Source organism: Epinephelus lanceolatus, chromosome 2 (assembly GCF_041903045.1).
Source record: "Epinephelus lanceolatus isolate andai-2023 chromosome 2, ASM4190304v1, whole genome shotgun sequence".
NCBI lineage: Eukaryota > Metazoa > Chordata > Actinopteri > Perciformes > Serranidae > Epinephelus > Epinephelus lanceolatus.
Genome location: NC_135735.1, coordinates 13,844,137 through 13,870,187, shown reverse-complemented (window position 1 = coordinate 13,870,187; position 26,051 = coordinate 13,844,137). Strand labels below are relative to the sequence as shown.

The 26,051-nt window shown below is 40.2% G+C and overlaps 2 protein-coding genes across 2 annotated transcripts; both read left to right on the top strand.

Moving 5' to 3' along the window:
* Window positions 1-489: 489 nt before the first annotated feature.
* Window positions 490-1,746, top strand: rxfp3.3a1 (relaxin family peptide receptor 3.3a1). Its single transcript, XM_033631494.2, has one exon. The coding sequence runs from the start codon at window positions 625-627 to the stop codon at window positions 1,609-1,611; it is 987 nt and encodes a 328-aa protein (XP_033487385.1). The 5' UTR covers window positions 490-624; the 3' UTR covers window positions 1,612-1,746.
* A 7,615-nt stretch (window positions 1,747-9,361) lies between these two features.
* On the top strand, window positions 9,362-25,770 carry LOC117256896 (mortality factor 4-like protein 1). The gene is made up of 12 exons (XM_033626665.2): window positions 9,362-9,530; window positions 9,992-10,038; window positions 10,145-10,212; window positions 10,345-10,431; window positions 12,132-12,212; window positions 12,416-12,441; window positions 13,095-13,183; window positions 15,306-15,407; window positions 17,102-17,190; window positions 19,802-19,974; window positions 22,836-22,920; window positions 25,188-25,770. The coding sequence occupies exons 1-12, from the start codon at window positions 9,491-9,493 to the stop codon at window positions 25,270-25,272; spliced, it is 972 nt and encodes a 323-aa protein (XP_033482556.1). The 5' UTR covers window positions 9,362-9,490; the 3' UTR covers window positions 25,273-25,770.
* Window positions 25,771-26,051: the final 281 nt, after the last annotated feature.

The window sequence follows — 26,051 nt, the reverse complement described above, 5'->3', positions numbered from 1 at the left end:
ATCTTATAAGGAAACTCTCTTGTTATGAAAATCATCTCTTTTTTAGGAAGATGTTGCTGTAGTAACATTTTAACACCCTGCTACACCACAAGTGAACACTAGATGGCAGCAGAGTCGTTTCATCAACTTCCCCCTCTTTGTGGTGTTTCCAGCCCAGCCTGCAGATATTTCAAATTACCATTACGCACGGTTTGCCCCCTCCAGTCTGTGCCCTACTGGCTTTGGTACGTGCTACACATAACATGAGCATCTGAAATTATTAATTAGATGTTTGTGTTTTAATTAAAAGTGATGGGGAAGCCTCGCGCTCCGATGAGCCTCCATTACGCACAAGACTGATGGACACATCACACCTAATGCTCGCCAGTAAACACCTCCACCCCGCCACTCCTGTCATGTTGTCAGAGATGAGAGCAGTGGTGTTGGATGATCGTGCGTCTTGGAGCGGAGAGGCGGAGAAATGACAGGACAGGAGGGTGGGGATGGATACAGGCGGAGGAGCTGGCATCTTGTGATAATGTGGCACTCCAAGATTCAGCTCTATTTGGACATTAATGTTTTTATGTATCTTAAATGAAGACCATTCACTGGCTACATTATCTTGAAGTGTGAGTTGCTGACATCATGGATAAAGAGAATGAGAGCGTGTGTTTGAACAGGTCACTGTTGGAGGTGGACTTCTTCAGCAAGCTGGAGGACATCGACGTGACGGCTGACGGGAGCCCGGGTCTGAGGTTCCTCATCTGCCTCGTTTATTCTGTTGTGTGCGCTGCGGGTCTGATAGGCAACCTGCTGGTGCTCTTCTTCATCAGGGTCAAACAAGAGAGGAAGAGGTCCACGGTGAACTTCTTCGTGTTCAACTTGGCAGTGACGGACTTGCAGTTCGTGCTCACTCTGCCCTTCTGGGCCGTGGACACCGCGCTGGACTTCAGCTGGCCATTTGGAGACGCCATGTGCAAAATCATCCTCTCCGTCACCGTGATGAACATGTACGCCAGTGTGTTTTTCCTCACTGCCATGAGTGTGACCCGCTACTGGTCGGTCGCCTCGGCTCTGAAGAACACCACTGCGCTGAAGTCATGTTCCGCCAAGTGGACCTGCGCAATCATTTGGACACTGGCGACTGTGGCGACTGCGCCGACTTCGATTTTCTCAACTGTCAGTAACGTAACCGGAGAGAAACTCTGTTTGTTGAGGTTTCCCGGGGGACAATACTGGTTAGCAGTTTATCACATACAGAAAATACTCGTAGGGTTTGTGTTGCCGATGTCCATCGTGTCCATCAGCTACATAATGCTGCTGCGTTTTGTCCGCAACCGGAGTATGAAAACAAGCAACCCCAAACGGATATCCCAAGTTACAAAATCTATCACCATCGTCGTGTTGTCTTTCTTTCTGTGCTGGATGCCGAACCACGCCATCACCTTTTGGAGTGTACTGGTCAAACTGAACGCTGCGCACTGGGACAAAGCCTACTACATAGTCCATACATATGTGTTCCCACTGACGGTGTGTCTGGCTCACACCAACAGCTGCCTGAACCCGATTATTTACTGCCTCATGAGGAAGGAGTTCAGGAACAAGCTGAGAAGTCTGATTCACAGGGGATAATGTTTTGGGGCTTTGGGAATGATTTCATGTGTTGACAAACAGTGCCCGTGACGCACCGAGTGCGCACGGCGAAAAAGGCACGGGGTGAGAGAGGAGACCTGTCAGAAAGCTCAATGACGACAAACAGCATCATGTCAAGACTATTTACTCCGCTCTGTTGAGAAAAAATATAACTTTCATCAGCGCTTCTTGTCTGTAAAGGCTTGCGTAATGTGGCTTAGTTCTGTTGGCTTTTGGCTTTATGCAAACCAATTCCTAATTTTGTGTAAAAAAAAATGTGTTACACGTATGATCACTGTGGCCTTGCTTGTTCAATATCCATTAGTAGTGACGTGTCCCTGGTCTACTGCTGGAGTGACTGCGTGCGTAATTGCGCATGATAAATAACCATGCATTAATGTGCTTGCGTTATAGCTGTAGGCAAACGGTTAGGAAGCTGAGCGCTTTCTACATCTATCTGTGAATGTATTTGCAAATAATGTAACCAGTGTGTCAGTCATGGATGCAAACATCACCTCCTGGAACAAAGGAGGGAAAGCAACGAGTCGTTTTTTTAAGTTACAGCGTGCCAAAATCATTTGTTTGAGCACAAAAAAACAACAAAATGTGTGACATGATTCTTGTAAATTAAAAAAAAATGTATCTAGTATGATTTGTAAATAAAGATGTATTCAAGCTGTCACATTGGTTAGTTTTCCTTAGATATCATCGGCCTATTCGAGTCGAGTTGTAACAGGTGGAAACAGTTGCTAACGGTGCAGGTAAAAAACACAGAGCAGAAGTGTGTCGCTGACCTGCACATTGAAGCTAATGGGTTAAACCATCATCAACATACAAAGCGCGCTGATGAAATAGACTTAATGGCTTTTTGTGCTCATCACCGGGAGTTCTCCAACATCACTCATCAGAGAAAAATGGCCTCGCGCACGAGCACTACATGAGCCGCGTGCACAAAGGCCATTCTGAATGGGTTTAAGAGCTGCAGCCCACGCGCACACACAGCTGGGTGTCAGTGTGAACATTAAAAAGCAGCAGGCTCTCTCTGGGCGCTGGCTGCAGCATTGGATTGAAGTGACTGTAAAATATTGCATTGAATTAGACAGAAAGGGATTTATTTATCAGAATCAGAGTCAGAATCAGAAATACTTTATTGATCCCCGGGGGGAAATTATTTGCGTTGCAGGTGCTCCTTGCAAGAGTGGAAAGATAAGTGAAAATATAAGAAATTTAACAAGAGTATGTAGTTCAAATAAACTGGATTATTAACAAAAAATAAAAGTTATATATATATTGTAACCTAAACAAGATTATTTACACAATATATAGAGTATAAATAGATAATACACATAATATATATACAGTCAAGGTGAAATGGGGTTATTGCACAAGTTAAATTAAATTATTGCACATGTTGACAGTGGGTGAAATAGTCTCAGGGCCACTCAGAGGGAGGAGTTGTACAGTTTGATGGCCACAGGCAGGAATGATTTCCTGTGGCGCTCAGTGGTACATCTTGGTGGTATGAGTCTCCCACTAAAAGTACTCTTGTGTCTGACCAGCACCTGGTGGAGTGGGTGTGAGACATTGTCCAAGATCGTTCGTAGCTTAGACAGCATCCTCCTCTCTGACACCACCATCAGAGAGTCACACTCCGTTCCCACAACGTCACTGGCCTTGCGCATCAGTTTGTTGAGTCTGTTAGTGTCCGCCACCCTCAGCCTGCTGCCCCAGCACACAACAGCATAGAGGATAGCACTGGCCACCACAGACTCATAGAAAATCCTGAGCATAGGAGGACCTCAGTCGCCTCAGAAAGAGGTATAGTTTGTTTACAGGAGCATGTAAAGGAACAATCAGTCTGTTTTGGTATTTCTTTACCAATGATTATTTTTGATCAAGTTTGCACTGACGTAATAGTTTTTAAGGCAGGAAGTGGACAACAAATGTGCAAATTTCGTCTTTTTATTTATTTATTAATTTATTTATTGTTTATATATGATTTTTTTTTTAATCTAATTTTTATTTTATCAGTGATAATGCTCTCCACAGAGCAACAGATTCGAACTCCAACCTCCTCACATATTGATGTTTGGTCATGGACTTTCCACATCCAGATACAACATGCAAGGTACCCTGGGTGCATTGGTTGTTGACGTACTGAGAGGCCTTGTCAAGTTCTGCCTGTTACATGCATTGTCTTCTTTCAACATACACTTCTGTTTTCACAGGAAATTTAATGCAGTCTCTTTCAAAATAAATGCACTAAGTCGGTACGACACTGCAAAGACACTAAAGGATAGCTTTATTCATCGGTGTCTGACGCCAGATGTCACTGCCCAAGTGCTGGATTTCGACGACTTCAGAGTGAGCCTGGGTTGCATGGAGAGAGTGGGTCCTTCAGTGATGTGTTGGATGAAGAATGGGCCCTTATGAGTGATTGCCACGTTGGAAATACTGTATATCTGTGTTCAAAGAAAACTCTCATTAAATTAAAAACAGTACCCCTTTTTTGCCTTTCGTATTTTTTGTTATATCATCCAATGTCAACTCTCTGATCATGTGACAACCTAACTGTAACCTGAACCTTAAAACTTTGTCTCAACCCTCCAACAAACAGGCCTCTGTAGACGTGAAGACTGATCAGAGTGTCCTCACCTTCCAAAAATGTCCTCACTCATAATATACTTTACTTTTATCGCTCCTTTCATACAAGCAATGCAGCACAAAGTGCTTTACAATAAGGTCATCATAAGCACTGAGTGCTTCACATAAAAATAGACATGATGAACATAAAAGACGAACAAGTTAATTTGATACAAAAGGACATGGAAAAACAATACATTCAACAATTTTCATTAAAAGTACACACACACACACACACATTTATCATGATATAAACTATACATGGGCTATATCATATCCATGACTGTATTCATTTGAAAAGAACAAGTTTGTTTTTATCCTCACTGGTGCAGTATTTGCTTAGAGGATGCTGATGGAGAAGTACAGTCAGAGGGAACTGCATTGTGTTTTATAGATCTATTGAAAGCATATGACAGGGTGCCGAGAGAGGAGCTGTGGTATTGTATGAGGACGTCTGGGATGGTAGAGAAGTATGTTAGAGCGGTGCAGGACATGTATGAGAGCTGTCGGACAGGGGTGAGGTGTGCTGTAGGTGGAAGTGGGAGTGCATCAAGGATCAGCTCTGAGCCCCATCTTGTTTGCTATGGTGATTGACAGGTTGACAGATGAGGTTAGACGGGAATCTCCATGGACTATGATGTTTGCAGATGACATTGTGATCTGTAGTGAGAGCAGGGAGCGGGTGGAGGAAAGGTATGCCCTGGAAAGGAGAGGAATGAAAGTTAGTCATAGCAAGACAGAATACGTGTGTGTGAATGAGAAGGACCCAAGTGGAACGGTGAGGTTACAGCAGGAAGTAGAAAAAAAGAAGGTGGAGGATTTTAAGTACTTCGGGTCAACAGTCCAGAGCAACAGAGAGTGTGTAAAAGAGGTGAAGAAACAAACAGGTGGAGAAGTGTCAGGTGTGATGTCTGATAGAAGAGCAGAGATGAAGATGTTGAGGTTCTCTTTGGGAGTGACGAGGATGGATAGGATTCCTCTTCTTCTTCTTTTTTCTTTTTCTTTTAATTCTTTTTCTTCTTTTTCTTTTTCTTCTTTTTCTCTTTTTCTCCTTCTCTCTTCTCTCTTCTTTCTTCTCCTCCTGTAAGAACTATTCTGAGGTGCTTTACCTGTCCTACTTTTTCTATCTGAGTAATATTATTTTCTGCTATTTATATTTATGCTCCGCTACATTTCAGAGGGAAATATCTTACTTCACTAGATTCATTTGAAAGCCGACCCCACTACTCACATTTCACAATGAACAATATATGAAATGCATTTTAGGGTCACATAACAAGCCATGAAGTATCTCAGAGAGCACTGAAAGTACATTTAATCAAGTACTTGAGCTCAGTTCTTAGGTGCTCTAGAGTTTATCATTTCTACTTCTCTATACTTCTACTGGCACTTGTGTTCCCTTGGTAATGAGCTGATTGGCTCCTACCTGCCCGTGTTATGTGGGGAGAGGTATAAGTGAGACACGAGAGAGTGAGTGCCTCTGCTTAAGAGTGAGGAGAAGGTGCTGTACCCCTAAGCTGGGATGTGTTAGTACTGTCTTGCCGTGTTGGTAAAAAATTAAATGAAGAGGAAGAAATAAATGTTGTAGCCCACTTATTACCCACAGCCCGGAAGAACTGGGGGAACATTAACGGTCAAGAAAAGAGGGATACAAAGTTAAAGAAGTTGATAACAAATGGCAAAGTGAATAAATCCCAAGAAACGAGAAAAAGAGGTTAAATTAGGGCCCAAACTCAAAGATCAACTAAGCATTAAAGAAACTAAAGCTTCAGTCTAAGGGGCGGCACGGTAATGTGGTGGTTAGCACTGTCGCCTCACAGCAAGAGGGTTCCCGGTTCGATCCCAGGTGTGGGAGCCCTGCTGTGCGGAGTTTGCATGTTCTCCCTGTGTCAGTGTGGGTTCTCTCCAGGTACTCCAGCTTCCTCCCACAGTCCAAAGACATGCAGATTAATTGATAACTCTAAATTGGCCGTAGGTGTGAATGTGAATGTGAATGTGAATGGTTGTCTGTCTCTATGTGTCAGCCCTGCGATAGTCTGGTGACCTGTCCAGGGTGTACCCTGCCTTTCACCCAATGTCAGCTGGGATAGGCTCCAGCCCCCCCACGACCCTCAAGAGGATGAAGCGGTTAGAAGATGGATGGATGGAAGCTTCAGTCTAACGCAATATCTCTGTATTTTTTTACTGTGCAGTCAGAAAGGCTTGAAGGGGGCTGAAAAGGAGTCATTAATGGAGATGCAATAAAACATTTTTGCAGGTTTTTAGGAGATATTAATTAAAGGGTCGTGGGTTTCTCACAAACTTTGTTTGACATAAACCCCTTGGAGGTATTTGGTCTACCTCCCTTGAGTCTTTCTGACATTTCATAATGAGTCTTTGCCTTTTCTCATGCAGTCCCTCATGATTAATCTCTATGGGATCATTTCAGAAAGTGTATTATTTTCCATTTTAACTAAAAAGCAGCCAGTATTTGAAGGGTTGAAAAGATGTTTATTCGTCTTGGAAGGGGGATTAACTATGACGCTGTAGTCTGTCTGCTGCAGTTGATGGGACTCGGTGGGCTTGACTGTTGTCCATAGCAGGAGATTGAACCTGTATCTCCTAGCTGATGCTGTTATCCTCATTCTCACCACACATCTTGGCCTTACAACGGTAAATCATGTGAGAAGGTGAACATCATATTAGTGTTTGGATCTTAAAGTGGATTTAATGGTGCAGAGACTCTCAACCAGTTTCAGACTTCACATGGTGTCCACTGTACCACTCTAAGTTTTCCAAAATTGGTCGTCTGTCAGTGCTATTAAAAATGCAACACAGAAATATTTCAAACATCAAATTCACATGACAGTGTGACAACTCACTAAATTCAGAGTCTGTGAGAAATTTATGACCTAAGAAATATGGTCACAGGCCAGAAAAAGCTCAAACACACTGATGCAGTGACTCCACAAAAATGTCCTCTTCACTTCAGTTCGTTGCCCGACAACAAGCTAGAAGCGGATTTTTTGGAAATATTTGGAAGTCTGTGTTCTCACAGTCATACACGACCTCATATTGAAACCCTATTTTTCTTTGCTGAGACAGATCAAGGGTCGTGATTCATGCGTGGGCTGGTTTCTCATATCAGAAGTGTCACTAATTAGCAGCTATTAGTAAGAAGATTCATGATGAAACAGGCTGTTACTTTCTGCAGGGCCTAATGATTCAACACCAATATTGGGTGAACGCTCCACCCAACCTCTTAGCACATTTCACATGGATTTGTCTCAGTGGAATCACATTAACCAGAGCAAATTTAAAGGTGATAATATGTCAAGGCTGCATGCAGTGGTGTTGTAATAGGTGGGAAGATGGGTAGGTTACCAAGGAGGAAGTGGGTTTACTCTCCTATATATTCCAATGGCTTTTTGGCTGATAAGCGGATATACTGTAAATGGCCAGAAAAGGAGATGGGTGTATCCCATGTACCTGCATATATCCTCCATTACCCCACTGTCTGCATGTTTAACAGCATGTCATCGACTCTGGCTAAAATAGGGCAAACAGGTCGGTGGATGATGCAGTCAACCTGGGACTGCACTACATCCTGCACCACCTCGACTCCCCAGGGACTTACGCAAGGATCCTGTTTGTGGACTTCAGCTCGGCTTTCAACACCATCATCCCTGAAATACTCCACAAGAAGCTCATCTAGCTCACGGTGACTGCCTCCACCTGTCAGTGGATTACCAGCTTCTTGACTGACAGGAGCCAGTGTGTGAGGCTGGGGAGCATCACATTCAGCTCCCAGTCCATCAGCACTGGCGCCCCCCAGGGGTGTGTCCTCTCCCCACTGCTCTTCTCCTTGTATACCAACGACTGCACCTCAGGTAACCCTTCTGTGAAACTCCTGAAATTTGCGGACGACACCACAGTCATCTGTCTAATCCGTGACTGTGATGAGTCTGTATACAGACAGGAGGTGGAGCAGCTGGTCCTATGGTGCGGTCAGAACCACCTGGAGCTGAACCTGCTCAAGACTGTGGAGATGACAGTGGACTTCAGCAGAAGCCCCCCGACACTACCCCGCCTCACCACAGGTCAAAGGTCAGGAAACGGGCAGGAAACATCACTGTAGACCCCTCACACGCCGGACACAATCTGTTTAAACTCCTCCCCTCCGGTAGGTGCTACAGAGCACCGTTTGTCAAAACCACCTGTCTCAAAGACAGTTTCTTCCCCCAGGCTGTTGCTCTGTCAAACAACACTGCATCCTTGTATATTGTATATATTAAAAAAAAATTACAAATCAGATACAGATAGTTTTGTTCTTAAGCAGCTTATTGACAATATCTTACACAATGTTCAATACCTTCCAAAGAGCTGTATTTTGGTCAGGGTGGAAAAGCAGCATTTGACATGAAGTAGGATACTCACTGCTCCTGAAACCTGGCACCTCTTTGCCTTCAGAAGTGCATCAGTATTAGGTGTGCAAAGTCATCCAGTGAGCCGAACTGGACTCTTTGAAGAGCCAGCCCTGGCCCCCGGGGTGTATGTTTGATGCCCCTGCACCAGACCTTTAAGTCTCAGGCTCCCTCTACCAATGCAACATCAAATAAATAAAACAAAAAAGAGGAGCACACAAGTAAAACAAATGAGAATTGAAACACAGTTTAAGTTAAAATAAAGTATAAAATATGACATAAATAAAACATTAGATAAAGTAATTCACACTGTAATTGTCAGTCAATGAAGTGAAAGTAAACGGGAATGCAGTATATGCATGAGCAGAGGTATAATCATATACAACGGTGTAGAAAATTATAAAACAATAAGCAGCCTACTGTTAAATGGTAAAGTAAGTGAAATTATTTTTTAAATATTAAATGTAATTGAGTAAATTTAAAGTAAAAAAACAATAACGTTAATATTAAGGTTTGAAGTTAGAATAAAAAAATAGACTTTTTTATTTTTTATCTATTCATTTATCTATTTATTGGCATTTTGGAAAATACACATTGTGCTGGAAATACTACCAGCCTGCGAGATCTTTGGTTCGATCGTCATTTTTCCGAGATTCAGGAGGAGCACCATGAACGCCCCACGGTGTGGTCATGTGACCCAGCAGCAGGCGGGCCATTCTCAGCTTCTCCTTCGCTCTTTGGCACCAATGTCGGAGGTGTTTGTGCCTGGAAGAAATGGACTCTGGCAATGCACGAATTTGATCATTCAGAGATCCGATCAGCTGAGTCTGTGAATGGCGCCAAAACAGGACCCTAAACCTAAATTTCAAGAAGGTGGGTGCTGAGAAATAACGCTGATGTTACAACGGCTGGAAGGGGGCGGGTTTGTTGTTGTTGATGCTGCTGCTGTAGCTCGACAGTAGTGGTCTCCAGGGAAAGAGAACAGAGCTCCAGAGCCTTTATTTGTGTCCATATTTGTGGGGATTTAATTTCAAACACGCCCAAATTTGATTCACATTAAAGCTATTCACCTTAAAATAAAGTTAAATGTGTAAAACAGACGTTAATGCAATGCTAACAGCTAGCTAGCTTGTTATTTATGCTATGCACGAGCTAAACCCTTTCAGTCACTGACACACAAAAGAGCCTCTGAAACCATGCCAGTCTAAGTTATATTAGTTCAAATTCTATCTGAGGACCTTCACAGTAGTTTAAGGAGTTATTACACTTGAATGTATTGTAATTATTTTGTTCTTAGCTCTTGTAGTCCTTTCATTTGTTTCCTCTCTTCGCAGGTGAAAGAGTCCTGTGCTTTCATGGGCCACTGCTCTATGAGGCAAAGGTTTGTTTCCATACTATATGTGTTGTTATGAATTGATTATTAAGTGCAAGACAAATGTCAGCCAACGTATTGACGCAGAGCTGTGTGTGTTTTCTTGTTTTCACAGTGTGTAAAGATCAACATAAAGGACAAACAGATTAAATACTTCATTCATTACAGCGGATGGAACAAAAAGTGAGAAGCTTGGTTTATTACTGTTTCATTGTTTGGCTGTATCTCTCTCTGATCCCCTGCTGTGAGTTAAACCAGTGAGAACTTTTCTTATTTTTTCCTTTGTGATGGTTTGAGATGTTTTTTCTGTTGCAGCTGGGATGAATGGGTTCCTGAAAGCAGAGTTCTCAAATATGTGGACAGCAACCTTGCGAAACAAAAAGAGCTTCAAAAGGCCAATCAGTAAGTTTCCCTTTCCGTGCACAGAAGGTAGAGATGAAGAATTTATTGTTATTGTTATTATTTTTTTGTGAGACACTTGTTTATGTGTAAAAAAACAAAAAAAAAACAACAACCAAAAAACACACAAATACCTCCCTGATGTTGAATATTTTGTCATTTTTCTCCCAAACTGCTTCAACATTTACAAAAGAGAGCAAGACAGTTTGCAGTCAGTGTTGGGAAGATTACTTTTGAAATGTAATAGGTTACAAATTACTAGTTACCCTGTTAAAAATATAAGTAATGCAACCATTTTAATTACTTCATTGAAGTAATGTAACTTATTACATTTGATTACGTTTCTAACAAATGATTTAATCTGGGCAATTGAGCTGTAAAATGTCCAGAAATAGGCGATGCTAGAAAAAAGCATCCCTGCACATCGAAAAAAAATGCAAAACAACAGAATGTATGTTTTATCCTACACGTAGATTGTAAAAATAATGACATCACCCATTGGTTTGTGGACTCTTGTGCAAAGCCTTGAGTTTGGTATTTTGGTCATCACTGTCTTGGTTTTTTGGAGCCAGAAGTGACCGTATTTGGGTGAGAGGCTGGAGCTTAAAGCAGCCCTGCCCTTCACTGTGTGTAACGTTAAGCCTTAAAATGTAAATGGGTGAGTTAGATAGAAATCCACCCCCGTACAGTTGTCGTGAATGCTGAAATTAGCTATAGAGACCAAAACCATTTTTATACCAGGCTGTGAACATGTTTATTTATACAGAGCCCTACACGGGCTAGGACCGAGCTACATTGCTAACTCCCTTGTTAACTATTTGCCTCCATGACCACTGTGATCATCTGCTGCTGGTTTATTGGAGGTTCCCAGCAACGGCTGGAAGAAGATCAGGGATGCGGCCTTTGTCAGTGACGCCCCAAAGCTATGGAACACACTACCTATAGATATCAGGGAAGCTAGCTCGCTAAATATTTTTAAAAGAAAGCTAAAAACATATCTGTTAAATTTAGCCTTTAACAAGCTCTGACTTTCCAGATACAGGTCTAAAACTCTTTCTTTTTATGCTTTTACTTTCTATTTATGCTTCACGCTGCTGCAACTCTTTTAAAATTTTACTTGATTTTATTATTTATAGTTTTACAACTCTGTGACTTAATGAATCAGTTCTGTTTCATGTTCATTCTGTCTGTTTTCACGTGAAGCACTCAGTGCTTATACTGCCCTTATCGTAAAGCTTTTTGTGCTGCGTTTCTTGTATGAATGGTGCTATATAAATAAAGTTTATTATTACTATTTATCATTATTTCGGCTGTAAAATTGGACATTTTAACATGGGGGTCGATGAGGATTGACTCGCTTCTGGAGCCAGCCTCAAGTGGCCATATAAAGAACTGCAGATGTTGGCACTTCATGTTGACTTGCTGCTTGACTCTACATATAACCTTTTTACCGAAAATGGTATATTTGGATGTAACCCCTTTGTAATCACCAACATTTTGATTAGTAACTGGAATTTAATTACTTTTTTTTTTTTTTTTTTCAGTAACTGTAACTCATTACAATTCCATTTATTTTGTACTTCATTAACATTCGACTACTTACATGTAGTTATTCCCCAACACTGTTTGCGCTTAACTGAATTTATAATTTAATTTTAACCGGATTTATTTTAATGAACTTTAATCATTTTTTTCCTTCCCAGGGACCATTATGTTGAGGGAAAGATGAGGGGTTTAGCACCAAGCAAGAAGATTGCTGCTGTGCAGCAGAAAAATGTTGATCTGTAAGTATCCGCCTCATTTTACCAACTCTGTTAATTCAATATATTTTAAACACGTCATATAAGTAGACATAATGTTGAATGGAATAAAGTTGTATGTATGAACTGAATGTAGTCATGATGCAGTTTGGACCACACAGGGTACTTGTGTAATGTGATATTGTTACTTAAGATGTTTCTTTTTTTCTTTTTGTTTTGCATCTTAGGAAAGTGAAAAAGGCAAAGCAGAAGAGTAAGTAAATGTTTCCACACAACATGTTAGTGGCAGCTTTAACTCAAGTAAATATTTTTATTTTATTTAAATATTTTTAAAAATTAAAACTCAATTCTAACATCAGGTATTTGTCTTAAAGGATAGTTTTTGGGTCATCAGAATGAGACCGTAACATTTGAATATTACAACAAAATGTTCCTGTATCTAAGATATTAGGTGTTTATGCTTTACAGTCAGCATTGTGAGTGTTTTCACATATCCTGGCAGTGTGGATCAGAAGCTTCTCTCCAACAGTACATGAAATGCATTTTCAGATTAGCCACTTTTCAAATTTAGCTCCTTATCAAACATGTGCTTCACGGTGTAAGGTGATTTGGAGGCACGCTGAACCTGTGAAAATCACCATGGAGAAAAGACATTAACAGTTCCTGTAGCTGTAGATAAAAATGGACTGAAGTGCTGCTTTATTTACATGTCCTACAAACTACATAACAACTTGTTGTTTACCTGCTGATCCATTATGCCTAAAAGCACCGTCTTATTTTTTGAACTTGTTATGGATCTGTTCAGTACAAGAAGAGGCTTTGACCTTGATAACTTTTTCAGACTTTTTTTTTCATGAAACCCTCATTTCTTCATAATTCATAAGCTGTGATGGGTGTCTCGTTTAGCCCCGGGGCCGGGTGAAGGCACCAGCAGCGGAGAAACGCCGCAGGGACCACGGAAGAAGAGGGCTCGGGTTGATCCCACTGTGGAGAGTGTATGTATCATCAGTTATTTGGAACCCTGTGGACACACATGCAAACATACCCACCTAATTTTACAGCTTGATCAGATCATAGCATGGCATTTTGTTTGTGTGTAAAGCAGAGAAAAGAATTAACTGTTTTTTATCTCAGGGCATATTTTTAATCATAAATTGAAACCATGACTGATTATTTGACTCCAAAAACGCAGAGTGGGAAAATATTGGGATGTCAGCCTAAAAATGCCTGTTTAAAATTGAAATTTAAAGGGATAGTGCATCCCATAATCAAAAATACACACTTTTCCCTCTTACCTGTAGTGCTATTTATTGATCTAGATGGTTTTGGTGTGAGTTGCTGAGTGTTGGAAAATTGAGCCATAGAGATGTCTGCCTTCTCTTCAGTATAACAGAAATAAATGGCGCTCAGCTTGTGGTGCTCAAAGCACCAAAAAAATACATTTGAAAAACTCAACAGCAATGTCTCTTTCCAGAAATCATGACCTGGTTACTCAAGATAATCCACAGACCTTGTTGTGAGCAGTTTCATGGAGGGTCTATTTATTTCTACAGAACAACACCCATCAACCGTATCACAGCACAGGAGGAAGTGTGCATCTACTGCCAGCTCGCCTAGCACCACTGATGACTAACGTTACAGCTCAGCCCAGGAGGAAGCCTTAAATGTTTACATCTCGGGGTGTCACAAGCATGGACCTCTAACGCATGAGTAGATGCACTTCTCCTTTTGCTCGGTGATGTGGTTGGTGGATGTAGTTCAGTAGAAAGAAAATAGTTCCTACATGTAACTGCTTGCAACAAGATCTGTGGATTATCTTGAGAAACCGGGTGTGTTCTATCTGAACTGTCCCTTTAACATATCACCTTGAGATCAGATATTCAAAGAGTCTATTTTCTGCTACTTTACTAGTGGTTTCCAGCTGTGGAGGTAGTTTTGGCTTTATTTGCCCACTGCTGTCGAGGCTTTCAGATGTATTTTTTGGAGCTTTGAGCACCACAAGCTTAGTGCCAACTAGTTCCAATACATTCAAGAGAAGGCAGACATCTCTATAGCCTACACCTCCAACACTCAGCAACTCACATCAAAACAATCTAGATTTATGAATAGCACTACAGGTAAGAGAAAACATATGTGTTTTTGATTTGTCAGTGAACTGTCCCTTAAAGGCAACTGAGAGATGCTGAACAGCTGTAGTTTACTCAATTTTACAGTTTTATCAGATTACTCAATTACTCCCAGAATAATCAATAGAATACTTGATTACTAAAAGAATCGATAGCTGCACCCCTAGAATCAACCCATGCCTGGCGCAGACAGATGAGGTGTTTCTTCTCCCCTAAATCCTCTTCCCAAAGAGTCTTCACAGAACTCGGAGAGGTTGAAGAAAAGGTTTGAATTTGATTGTAAATATATGAAATCATACCATTTATTTTCATTCTGTCGGGCTCACAAAGTTGTTTAAGAGGTCAATTTTTTGTGCACGGAAGTGACCGCTGTCCTCTCTCTGGTGCACCCACAGGTCAGAGAAAGACTTAAGTTATTTTCAGAAAGCAAGAAATAGCAGGAAATGTTGCATGCAGACAGCAGAGGTAATTATGATGTGCAAACACACCAGGGTGCCAACAAAGGGTTAGTTATGTCACAGTACTTATGTCATTAAAGGCCTGAACATTTGAGGGTGGAGGCTCATTGCAGCCACGGAACATCATTATTCTCTCCTATAAGACCCGACGGCGGGTGTCCAACAGCAGGAGATGTTGGCATACTGGTATTTTATTTTTACCTCCACCAAGGACTTTTGTTTTCAGTTCGGCTTGTTTGTTTGTTTGTGAACAGGATTGTGGAAAAACTACTACCCGATTTTCATGAAAATTAGTGGACGGGTGAAGCACGAGTCAGGGAGGAACCCAATGAATTATGTTGCAGATAGGAATCACAGGACAGATAGACAAATTATTTTTTCATTTATTCCTACATCTTTCACTTTGCAGTTTGATATCTTCTTGTTTGTGTCTTTGTGAGACACAGAAGTATGAAGTGTGTACTACAGAACCTTGAAAGAGAATCATCTCTGCTCCCAGACACCCATAGAAATAATCACCAATGTGTGTCCAGGAGGAGATGTTCACCAACCGTGTGGAGGTGAAGGTGAAGATCCCTGAAGAGCTGAAACCCTGGCTAGTGGATGACTGGGACCTCATCACCCGACAGAAACAGGTGGAAAAATACACACAGACACAAAGTGTAACAAGTGCCTGTGGATTTATTTCAGCTATGATGACCTGTGGAGGTTAAAAAGTTGGCTTCACAGTAAAGAAAATGTCTGTATAACAAATTCACGTGGACATGCTGCTTTTTAAATCCAACTAAATTAATTGAATGATGGAAACACATTATTAACAACCATTTTTACACCTGGAAACTTGGATTTGGAATTAGGGCTGGGCGATATAGACAACAAATTTATCTCTGTATTTTCAGGCTGAATGGAGACACACAATATATATCCCGATATTTTCTCCTAAGTGAGCTACATTACATCAATTTCAAGCTGACCCACAGCTAAAGTCCCCTGTTATTTTTGCTGCATGTGTTTTTCCACAGCAGGGCAGGTATAAGAAGTTTACCTGTTGGAGGTGAGCTGTTTGCAGAGGTGCAGTAAGAGCCTGTTGTCTGCAGCTCTTCATCAACATCTCACTGTGGCTGATTCTGACTGTACTCTTCCTCCCTGCCATATTATTAGACTTGTCTTAATTGAAGAAAAGCCGCTAACAAAGTTCAGCTAATTGAGTGATAAACATATTTCATTTCCGATAGATTCTTCATAATAAAAGTCCCCTGTTATTTTTGCTTTGTAAAAACTTTTATTGTGAAGCAGCAAAATAAGGAAATGTTGAGTTTTTCGAGCAGCAACTTCACACAACTTCTAACATGGCTGGAAGCGAACATTAAACAGTAAAATAATAGCAGATATCTGAAGTAAAAACAGGATGCAGGAGAGAAACAAAACTCCAAACCACAGAGATTCAGTCAGAAGCTACAGACTAACTGAGAGCTGAACACACAGAGACTTTTAAAAACACATTTCTCTCTGGTCTCTGAGGTGAGGAGAGTGTTGCAACACACTTGACGCTTGTTTTAGGGGGAGAACGAAGGTCATTGGGTGTTGGCTGCGTTTGGCTAGATGTCACTGCTTTTCGACCCACTCCAGAAAAGGTCCATCTCTGACGCAGCTCGGCGTGGCACTGGACGTCTAGACTGGAAACGGAAATCTAGACCGATGTAGTACTGTAGACTAATTTACACACAGAGTGAGTGAGTGAGTGAGTGAGGCAGAGCTGTGCTGAGAGTGTGGGAGAGGAGAGCTGCACACTGGTATGTGTTATATAACGCAACTTGACCCTCTATCGATATAAACTGTGTTGTCTAAATGTATATCGTGCTTGAAAATGTATCGATACATCGTACATAGTTGTTATATCGCCCAGCCCTACTGGGAATGAACCAGGAGTGAATCACTGTGTCAAAACCAAAATCAGTCCTCAACTCTTTTCTCAGAATTTAGATTCCTTCTCTCATGTTTTTTTGGAGTCAGATCAGATCTCACAGTACAGTACACTTCAAAGTCATACCACATCGTAACACTGTGATAGGTTAAGATGTTGATTAAACACCAAAATTTGACATCACTGACCAGAATTTGTTATGAAAGTCTGCTGCAAAAGATGGAAGAGCAGCAAACTGAAGATCAAAGTTGCAGATGAAAGTCACGGGATGCACAAGCTGTGCAATGTAGCACTGACAGGAAATTGTTGGATACAATTATACCTGTTGTCGCCTTCAAAGTGAGGAATACGGTGATATTTTGTAACTCGCTAGCAGACTAAATGCATGTTTTCTGTTGCCTACAGTTATTTCATCTGCCTGCTAAGAAGAATGTTGAGACCGTCTTGGAGGACTATGCAAACTACAAGAAATCAAAAGGAAACTCGGACAATAAGTAAGAATCAATGCCCCCTTCAAATCATGTGACTGTAGAGACATGTCTGTACCCTGTTATAATCTGTTTGGCATCATACAGTGGTTTTTGCATTCTTGCCCATCACTGTCTTCCCTTCTATGGAATAAATGACAGGTTGTTTCCTGCATAATCTTATGTCCTTTACCCAGCATGGTGCCATTTATTCACAATATCTACTTTTACCTCAGCCGTGATTAAAGTGTAATTTCAGTATTTTTCAACCTGGACTCGACTTCCCCATGTTTTCTTGACTTGGTGGGTAATGGGAGCAACAATTTTTGAAATTGGTCCAGTATTGAGTGAGAACAATGCAGCCAACAGTAGCAAAACAGGCTGCAATGTAAACACTCAGGGCACATTCGCACCGCCAATTTATGTCCACTGGAAGTGCGTGATTTTGCTGCTGATGTGTTCACATTATTATTTTAAGTGTCTGACAACATAATGGAAAGGATCCCTACAGAAACATATTTGTTAAATATTAAAAGCCTTGAAAGCACCATCACAAAACCCACCAAGCTCCATTTAAATAAAGAGGTATTTTAACATCAGAAAACACACTTTATTCAAATTTGACCAAGAGAAAATGAAACTCACAAATAAAGTCTTTGTTTCTTCTTTTCACTGTTCCAACAATCACCAATTCTGGTACAGTTGAAATCAACCCTTAATTCACCCAGTTAGATGTGAAGACATGCTGGCTCTATACATGCTAAAATGATTATTCATTTAAGTGGGGTCTGGTTGGTTTGGATGTAGCGATTTTGGGGCTGTTTCTCATTAAACAGCACAGATCCTACTCTACAACAAAAAAGTCTGTCTGTCCTCTCCATAATGTTGTCAGACACCTTAAATAAGAATCCAGTCAGTGGCAAAAACAAACACTTTTAGTTGATGTAGCAGTGTAAATTATTTGTGCACGTATTATTTTTGACATCTGTTTTAGAGTTAGTCTTTGTAGTTTTTTTGTCTCAAATTCAGGACATTGTAGTCAGCTTTAAGTCATTAGGTTTTGTAGATGTTTTAATCTAATCTAGTTTGATTTATTCATGTATCAGAAATTGGAATCAAGGTGACAGGTTGTATAATAATTTCATTCAGACGTTTTTTTCTACATCATTTGAAAAGCTCAACGTCTCTCTATCTATGCTCTCAAAAACTTTGACACAACAAACCAACTAATATCAGACAACTAGGATTTGTACCAGGGTTCATTGTAAACTCTGACTTATCAATCACACTGTTAAGAAGCAGAAAAATAACTTAAAACAGATTGGTCTCACAGAGTTATTGATTAAAACTAAACTTTCATCTCTGTCAGAGAAAACTCAGCTGAGTTCAGAGTGTTTACTAACAGCACAGCTACTGAGCCTCCTACCTGCCTGTCAAACAGCAATCTAACCATAAACCTCCTGAGACAGTCGGGATTGAGTGGAGTCATGCGGGGTTCACCTGTGAAGTCTAGAAGTCTGTGAAGACTGTTTACTTGAGTTTACCAGCACGTCCCTCGTGCGGCATTTGAAGAAAATTAGAAGCGTGGTTGTCCTCGGCTTTCAATGTCAGATAGTCCACTGCTAACATTTTCGTTGCGCCTTGTCTCATCAACAAAAGTGAAACATAGATTATTTTCAAGATCTGTTTTTAGGTCGTCATTGTCTAGTTTTCATCATGGAAAAAAGATGACAGAAAATAACACCGTGCACACATGCCCCAAGTGGTTAAATTGCATCCTGTTTCCCGGCTGATAGCTGCAGCATTCTTGCTCAATTCTGGACTTATTTCAAAAATGACAGTTCCTATTAGTCATTTGGAAACAAAATTATAGGAAAATAGGGTCCCGATTGAAAAGTACCAGTTACTGTCTAAGTGTAATTAATTATAACATAACAGAATATATCTCCATGTTTTAGTCAATTTGCAAATCATTAATGCTGCTGGCCATTCTCCTAAATTACCACATTTTAAATTGATGGGTGTTTTTTTGTTGTTGTTTTTTCACCAAGCTACCTTTTTTAATTAATTTCAGTAGGATATTAAAATACACCTGCTAAGATTAGATACTGGCTTAGTTTAATCAAAGTCGTGGTGTTGTAATGCAGTGGAGAACACAGACAGATATGAAAATGTTAGCTAGACTGGTGCGTTCATGTGCTCTCTTACAAATCAGAGAAACAATTTACTTTATTATAAGTTAGCAAAACTCATTTTTATTGAGTTCAAATAGAAAAAGTAATGAAATTCATATCTTTTTGATGGCATCCCTGATTTCTTATTGTCTTTCTAATGGGTCTAATTGTCTGTCATATTTTTTTAGTCTCAAGTTTCACATTTCCAAATTCCTCCAAGCAGGTGAACACACCAGGCTGGCCGACTTTAAGCAGTTTAATCTGCATCACAGCACAACGAAAACCCTACACTGACTCACTTTGAATAAACCCAAACAATATATGAGCTTTGACTGATTTCCTTCGTAAAGCAAATTTTAAATTCTCTTCTATTTATGGCTTCTTCAAGCTGTGATCTCTTAAGTCTCCACTGCTGCTCTCCCCAGAGAAATAACATGTGACTTCTCTCTGTGCCCTTCACTTAGAGAGTACGCAGTAAATGAGGTGGTGGCGGGGATTCGGGAATACTTTAACGTCATGCTGGGCACTCAGCTGCTTTATAAGTTCGAGAGACCGCAGTATGCTGAGATACTGACTGAACACCCAGACATGCCGATGTCCCAGGTGTACGGAGCTCCACACTTGCTACGCCTATTTGGTAAGGACCCTGGACACACTGTGAAACACATATATACATCAGATACCGCCACAGGCACTAGTGGCGCTGAAAGCTCCCTGCTGCATCACTTCACATTGCTGTGTCTGCCAAAGAAGTTGCACATGAACACACCACAGAGACTCAAACCGACAGTAAACCAGCATGTATGTTCTGCACTTGCATGAGAGGAAATAACTCTCCAAACCAGCAGACAGTGGTAGTCTGTGTCCGTCATCCAAAAAGGGAAACTGGAGGACTGTCTTGATGCTAATTAGACAGTTAGCACATTAACGACACAATCCAATGATGAAAGAACAGAACATATTTACTGTGTGCCAGTGAACAGTAACACAAACCACAGAGAATTGTTCCAGCTAAAGAGCTTGTGGCTTGTGGTTTGTTTTGGTCTTTCTCCCTCTTGACTTCAGCTCTTTGTTTACTCTCCTTACCTCTGTTGTCCTTCTCATGCGCTGAGCTGAACTGCCAATCAGAGCGATTTCATTTACCAACATGCTCTGCGGTCTCTAATGTTGATTCAGCAAGCTGAAAAAAAATCCAACTAGCGCCAACAAGGGCCACAGGAACTCACTGTCAGTCCAACATTGACCAACGTCTGACCGTTGGCTTGGTGTGTCCGGGCCTTTACAGGTTACACACCCACAGTGTAAGATAATGCACCAAATCAGCTTAGTTGTATCTCTGTGCCATACAGTAATGAGCATAAATAATGCTTGTGCTTAGTTATTTGTGCTCTTTTCTGTGTAGAAATAAGATAACCCATGATGATAATCAGATCAGCTAGTCAATGTGACATTTACTGTGACAGTTAATGGTGAAATGATTGATAATTGCCGTCACAACGTTGTTTACTGAGGTTAAATTGAACACCACACTCTAGGAAAACTCAGCTGGGTTCTTAAGATGACTGATTTGGTTACTGATGCTAATGAACACCTCTGACTTCACAAATACCCAACAGTCAAGCATAATATAACAGTTGGCTTAAAGGATGAAGGACTGTCATCTCAGCTGAAATAATAGTGGGCCAGTTATGTGAGAATGAAGCTGATCTGGGGTTCTCACCAAATACAGCTTCATGCACGTTAGAAATATAACCAGTCAGTTAAATCTATAGTTTTCACAAATACTGTAAAACCTCAATTAAATGCCTAGTCCCTTTTACTAGCCCAGTGTGGCTACACATTTAAAAAAAAATAAAATAAAGGCCTGTCTCAATTAGAGGCCTGGTCTGGTTGCCAGGCATTTCATTTTTATAGAAGTTCTTTGGATGTGTCAAACTGGACTGTTGACCACCTACTGGAGCTAATGTTAGTTAACTGCCTGGATCGCACATACAGATGTAAATGTTTAATGTTAGCTCGGTTCAGTTCATTTTCCTGAAACCATGACCACCAGAGAAGACTGTAATTCATTCAGATTTACCAGTATGATGGTAAACAAGTGGTGTCTCCCTTCCTCTGAGGCTGTCATAAATCAGAATATGTGTCCATTCCTTGACTACCCGGTAATGTATTTATATTCCTTTAGTCCATAAGGGTCCACCGATCAAAGGAAGCTCAAGTGTTTTTCATAATAATTTATCCAAGTTATGAATATTATTTTAACAGGATAAAGTGGTGGTGTGTCGGTATGCCGGGTGCTGTAATCCTCAAGTGCCGTGAAACAAGTGTCATAGCATAACACACAATTGATATATTATTTAAAGCCTAATTTTTATACAAGTAATATTCATACTGGTTCAAATAAACTATTTGAGTGTATTTCCCATCTTTGCTGCGCAGTAGTTTTGTGCAAAAATAATTAAAGGGTTGTCCCATATATAAGCCTGTTGAGTTCAGTGATTTGAGAAAATATTAGCCCGGGCCACTGTTTGAAGTTTGAAGATAAGTAGACAAATAAATCTAATCAGATTAATCTACAATTGAAATAATCGTTAGTTGCAGCCCCAGTGGTGGCTGTGTAGGACTGTTTCCGTCTCATGTGACCCAGACATTTCCAAAAACTCCAGAGTATTGTTAAATCCAAGGGTCAAAATTTATGTATGTATTTACTTCCAAAATTCATAATATGTTTTTATCTATAATAATACTCCGCTTCAATCTATATTTGTTGGTGTTTACCCTTTAAAAACAACATTTTCATCGCTGTCAAAAAACTGTTTCCTCTCCTACTTGCTGCACACAAAGGGAGGCACATACTTGTATTAACAAGGCAGTCTCACACCAGTCTAATAACATCATAAATGACGTTTGTTCATTAAAGACAGTTGGTTTTATAAAAAAGATTAACACATTTAATCCAGTAAATCTCCTTATTCGAATCGAGGATTTTGTTTGAGGATTTTATTTTACTTTTTTTTTACAGTGATGACGTCATAAAATAGAACGACAGGCATCAGAGGCTTTATTTGAAAACCTCAGTAGGAGCTTTGAATTTAAAAAGTGACATGCACAACAGCCATAGAATCTCCAGAAAATCTATGATACAGTGATACATATAAATACAGAATATTTTGTCCATATCAGCTACCCTGGGGTCTGTTTTCATCTCAGGTCAACAGCTGTGTTTAAAGAAAAAAACATGTATCCCACTTAAAAAAAATAGATATACAGGTCATCTTTTGCACGTCTAGAGTTTTTCCTTATCTGCTGTAAGGGTTTAAAGGACAGTGGGATGTTGTGTGCTGTAAATAGACTTAAATTCTGTGTATATAAGGTACAAACATGAGTATGACATGTTATTTCTGTCATTTTTACATTCTCACTGTGTTAAAAAACATCCTCCACCCTGCTGTCTCCCTCTGCATGGTTCCTCACACACTGTCTGTTCTACTCTGACAGTTCGTATTGGAGCCATGCTGGCCTACACTCCACTGGACGAGAAGAGCCTGGCTTTGCTGCTCAGTTACCTCCAAGATTTCCTCAAGTAAGGTTCAACTCCGACCACGCCACCAGAGCCTCCATGTCATGCTTGGCTGATTCTCAAATGTCATGTTACATCCACATTCGTATTAGTGCAGCCAAGCTTTGTTGCAAATCCGCAAAACATGAAATTGATTTTCTGCTCTGGAAAATATTTTTGCTGAGACTGATGGACATTCAGCAGCTTTTTATGGCAGATAGATCTGACGTTTGGCTTCTTTTTATTATTTAAAATGGTTTCGGAGATGAGTCATGCGTGGTGTTTGATTCGTTTTGATTAGTTGTGTCAAATCTTTATCAAAACTAAGTCCGAAACAGCACTGCAGACATATTCTTACTGACTGAAGTAAATAGGATTCTCAAGTGGTTGAATGGTGACATAACACACAACATTTAGGAATAGTGCGTATTTAGGTTTAATTTTCAGAAATTACTCATGCTTCATGGAACAGCTTGTGCAATGTTAGAAACACAATGAAATATAAAATATAGTAATTCTGAGCAAAAGATCTCAAGGCGCAGAAATTATCCGAAGTGTCAAGATCCATGTACTTTTTTCAAACATTCCAGTGAAGTCTTTTCAGCCGGAGCACCAGACTGGAAAATGGATTAATGGGGACCTTATTGAGGCTTTCTTTTCTTAGATAATTACACTTCTGTTTGCCAGCATGACGTTATTCTGACCAAAAGACTGCATTAGCTGTAGAAAAGAAGGGATAACAGAAGTTTCTAAAGATCTGTGTGAATTCAGTCTAAATATCAGGCCAGAAAACCTCTGACTTATCATGTCAGACATCTTTATGTCACTGTACTCACTGTCAAAAAACACTATAATATAAGACACTGGTTAAATGGTCTGTGGACACACTGCTGATTGAATACATTGGGAAAAAAAGGTAATTGGTGAGCTGTGTTGAATATTGAGTGGTCTGATGTTTTATGAGTTAAACACATCATTGTTCAATAGAATTTGTAAATTTACTGAGGCAAACAACTCGAGGTTTAGCCTTGCACCTTGCTGTAGAATAATGTCACACTCCTCCCATCCACAGTACACTCATTTCCATGATTTTATATATGCAGGCAGTGAATCTTATTAACTTACACACCAGACCTGTAAGCTCATTCTCAGTTTCCTGTGAAGAACGCTCTCTCATTTCATCTGTTTTTTTAACCAGATGAACCTTACTGAATGTCCAACTGTACAAGACTCCTTGTTTTTGGACTCTAATTTGCCAGGATGTAGAGTTGAGGGATATTTTTCTTTCTTGAAATTAAGGCTGCTGTGCAGAATAAAGACTTTCTTACTTTCTCACCTCAGTTTAAAAATCATCAGGGTTCCTGCGAAACATTAAAAAGTCTACAAAGGGACTGAATTATTCATCTGAAAATAAGACCTCAGTTGCTACTAAGATGTCTTAACACAATCTTTTTGATGTTTAAAAAATGCCGTTCGTTGTAAAAACCTTGGGTGCCCTCCAAATTGCATAGTTTATTTTTACTTTTAGTTGATACTGCAGCTGCCCTTAAAAAGTCCTTCCTGTTGCATGCAGTATGCACACAATCGAGACATTACGCCCTGAACTTTGACCCTCTTCCTTTTTTATCCATTACCATGGAGATAAAACAAACGCCACTTATCAAATTCACCACAGACAGAGATCAACCTGGAGAGCTCTGCTGTTGTTACTTTGCAATGTATGTAGTTAAACTTTAAATTTACAACTGCACAGATTGTAGATTTGAACATATTTGTGACAGTGAAATTACATCTGCAATTCTCTATCAGTCATTTTCATCTTCCGTCCTTTTGTTGTTTGTGTTATTTATGATTATTTTGTTTACTTAAACAATTAATATTCCTATTATTATGATTCAGCTGGTCATCAGTTGCTTGAATGCGCCGTCATCCGTCATTGCAGCTTCTGAAAGCTGTCAATCAGCTGTCATCAGTTTGCGTCTCAGTAGAGGCAACGTATTGTCCACTGTGCAGAGGATTGTGGGTCAGAATAGCCAGAAAAGCATGTTGGCTTACATACTGTAAAATCAGACTGGATGTAGTAGAACATCCTGGTATTTTTGGCACACTGCATTTGACATACTAAACTATATAGTATGGTAGTGTGGGGATTGGAAAGCACAGCCGGTGTTGGTGAACAGATAGCTAGCAGCTCTGGACATGGCCGCTGTTGAGGGACAAATGTTTCAGCTTTCAGTAATAACCCTTTCTGTCCGTCCACACAATAATGATCAATCTGAAATGTTCTTCAGGTACCTGGTGAAGAATTCATCCACCCTCTTCAGTGCCACCGATTATGAGGTCGCGCCTCCAGAGTACCACCGCAAGGCCGTGTGAGAGCTCTCAGCACGCAGCGCTCCTGTCGATGCTCATCTCCCACGCCACATGTAAAATAACCATTACCATCCTTTTGAGTGCAGACTTGGATGAGATTTTTCACTTGAACTGATTCACTTCCTCCGTAAAGGTCTCCGGAGCTTGTCTCAGTTCAGAAGTAAAAAAAATACATAAATGAGGAAATCTTTTTGAAGCAGAAATGCTCCTCTTTTCTCCCTCTGTCCTTTTTGCTCTCTTATTTGAAAAATACACATGAAAAAAATGTATTTTCTGTCGACGAGTTTCTGTTTCCACAAACAGCTCTTTGGTGTTTTTGTGCATTCCACCTGATAGATATTTGTTACTGTTGCATGTGTGTATTTATTAGTGTTTCTTCTGCCACATGAGGTGCAGTGTAATGCTGGACGACACGCTCAGCACTCAGCAGTTGATGTTTTTGTATCTGTATCTTGTGCATTTGTATCAATTTGTAAAAAAAAAAAAAAAAAGTTTCTACACAATCTCTAAATTGTTCGTGTTTTCTTGTTTCGTGTCTTGTAAAATATTTAGTGTCATCACTGTTCTTCCAAAAATGCATTTTGCTAAATTTCTGACGAAATAAGATGAAAAAATGACAGAGGAAAGTCTCACAGGGACATCAAGGCACAACATCAGACATCAAAGTCTTAGATGGTTTCATATTCGTCTGAGGGACAGGTGGGCAGAAACGTCTGTCTGTCCTGCACGTCCCAAGACCAAAATGTATAAATTATTTTTACCTGACATATAGATGTTTTAAA

Bases quoted from the DNA above. Each gene is read 5' to 3' on its own strand.
- rxfp3.3a1 (XM_033631494.2), top strand. From the start codon at position 625: ATGGATAAAGAGAATGAGAGCGTGTGTTTGAACAGGTCACTGTTGGAG.
- LOC117256896 (XM_033626665.2), top strand. From the start codon at position 9,491: ATGGCGCCAAAACAGGACCCTAAACCTAAATTTCAAGAAG. The intron at 17,191-19,801 runs GTAAGAATCAAT...CCCTTCACTTAG, and splicing joins AAAGGAAACTCGGACAATAA to AGAGTACGCAGTAAATGAGG. The intron at 19,975-22,835 runs GTAAGGACCCTG...CTACTCTGACAG, and splicing joins ACACTTGCTACGCCTATTTG to TTCGTATTGGAGCCATGCTG.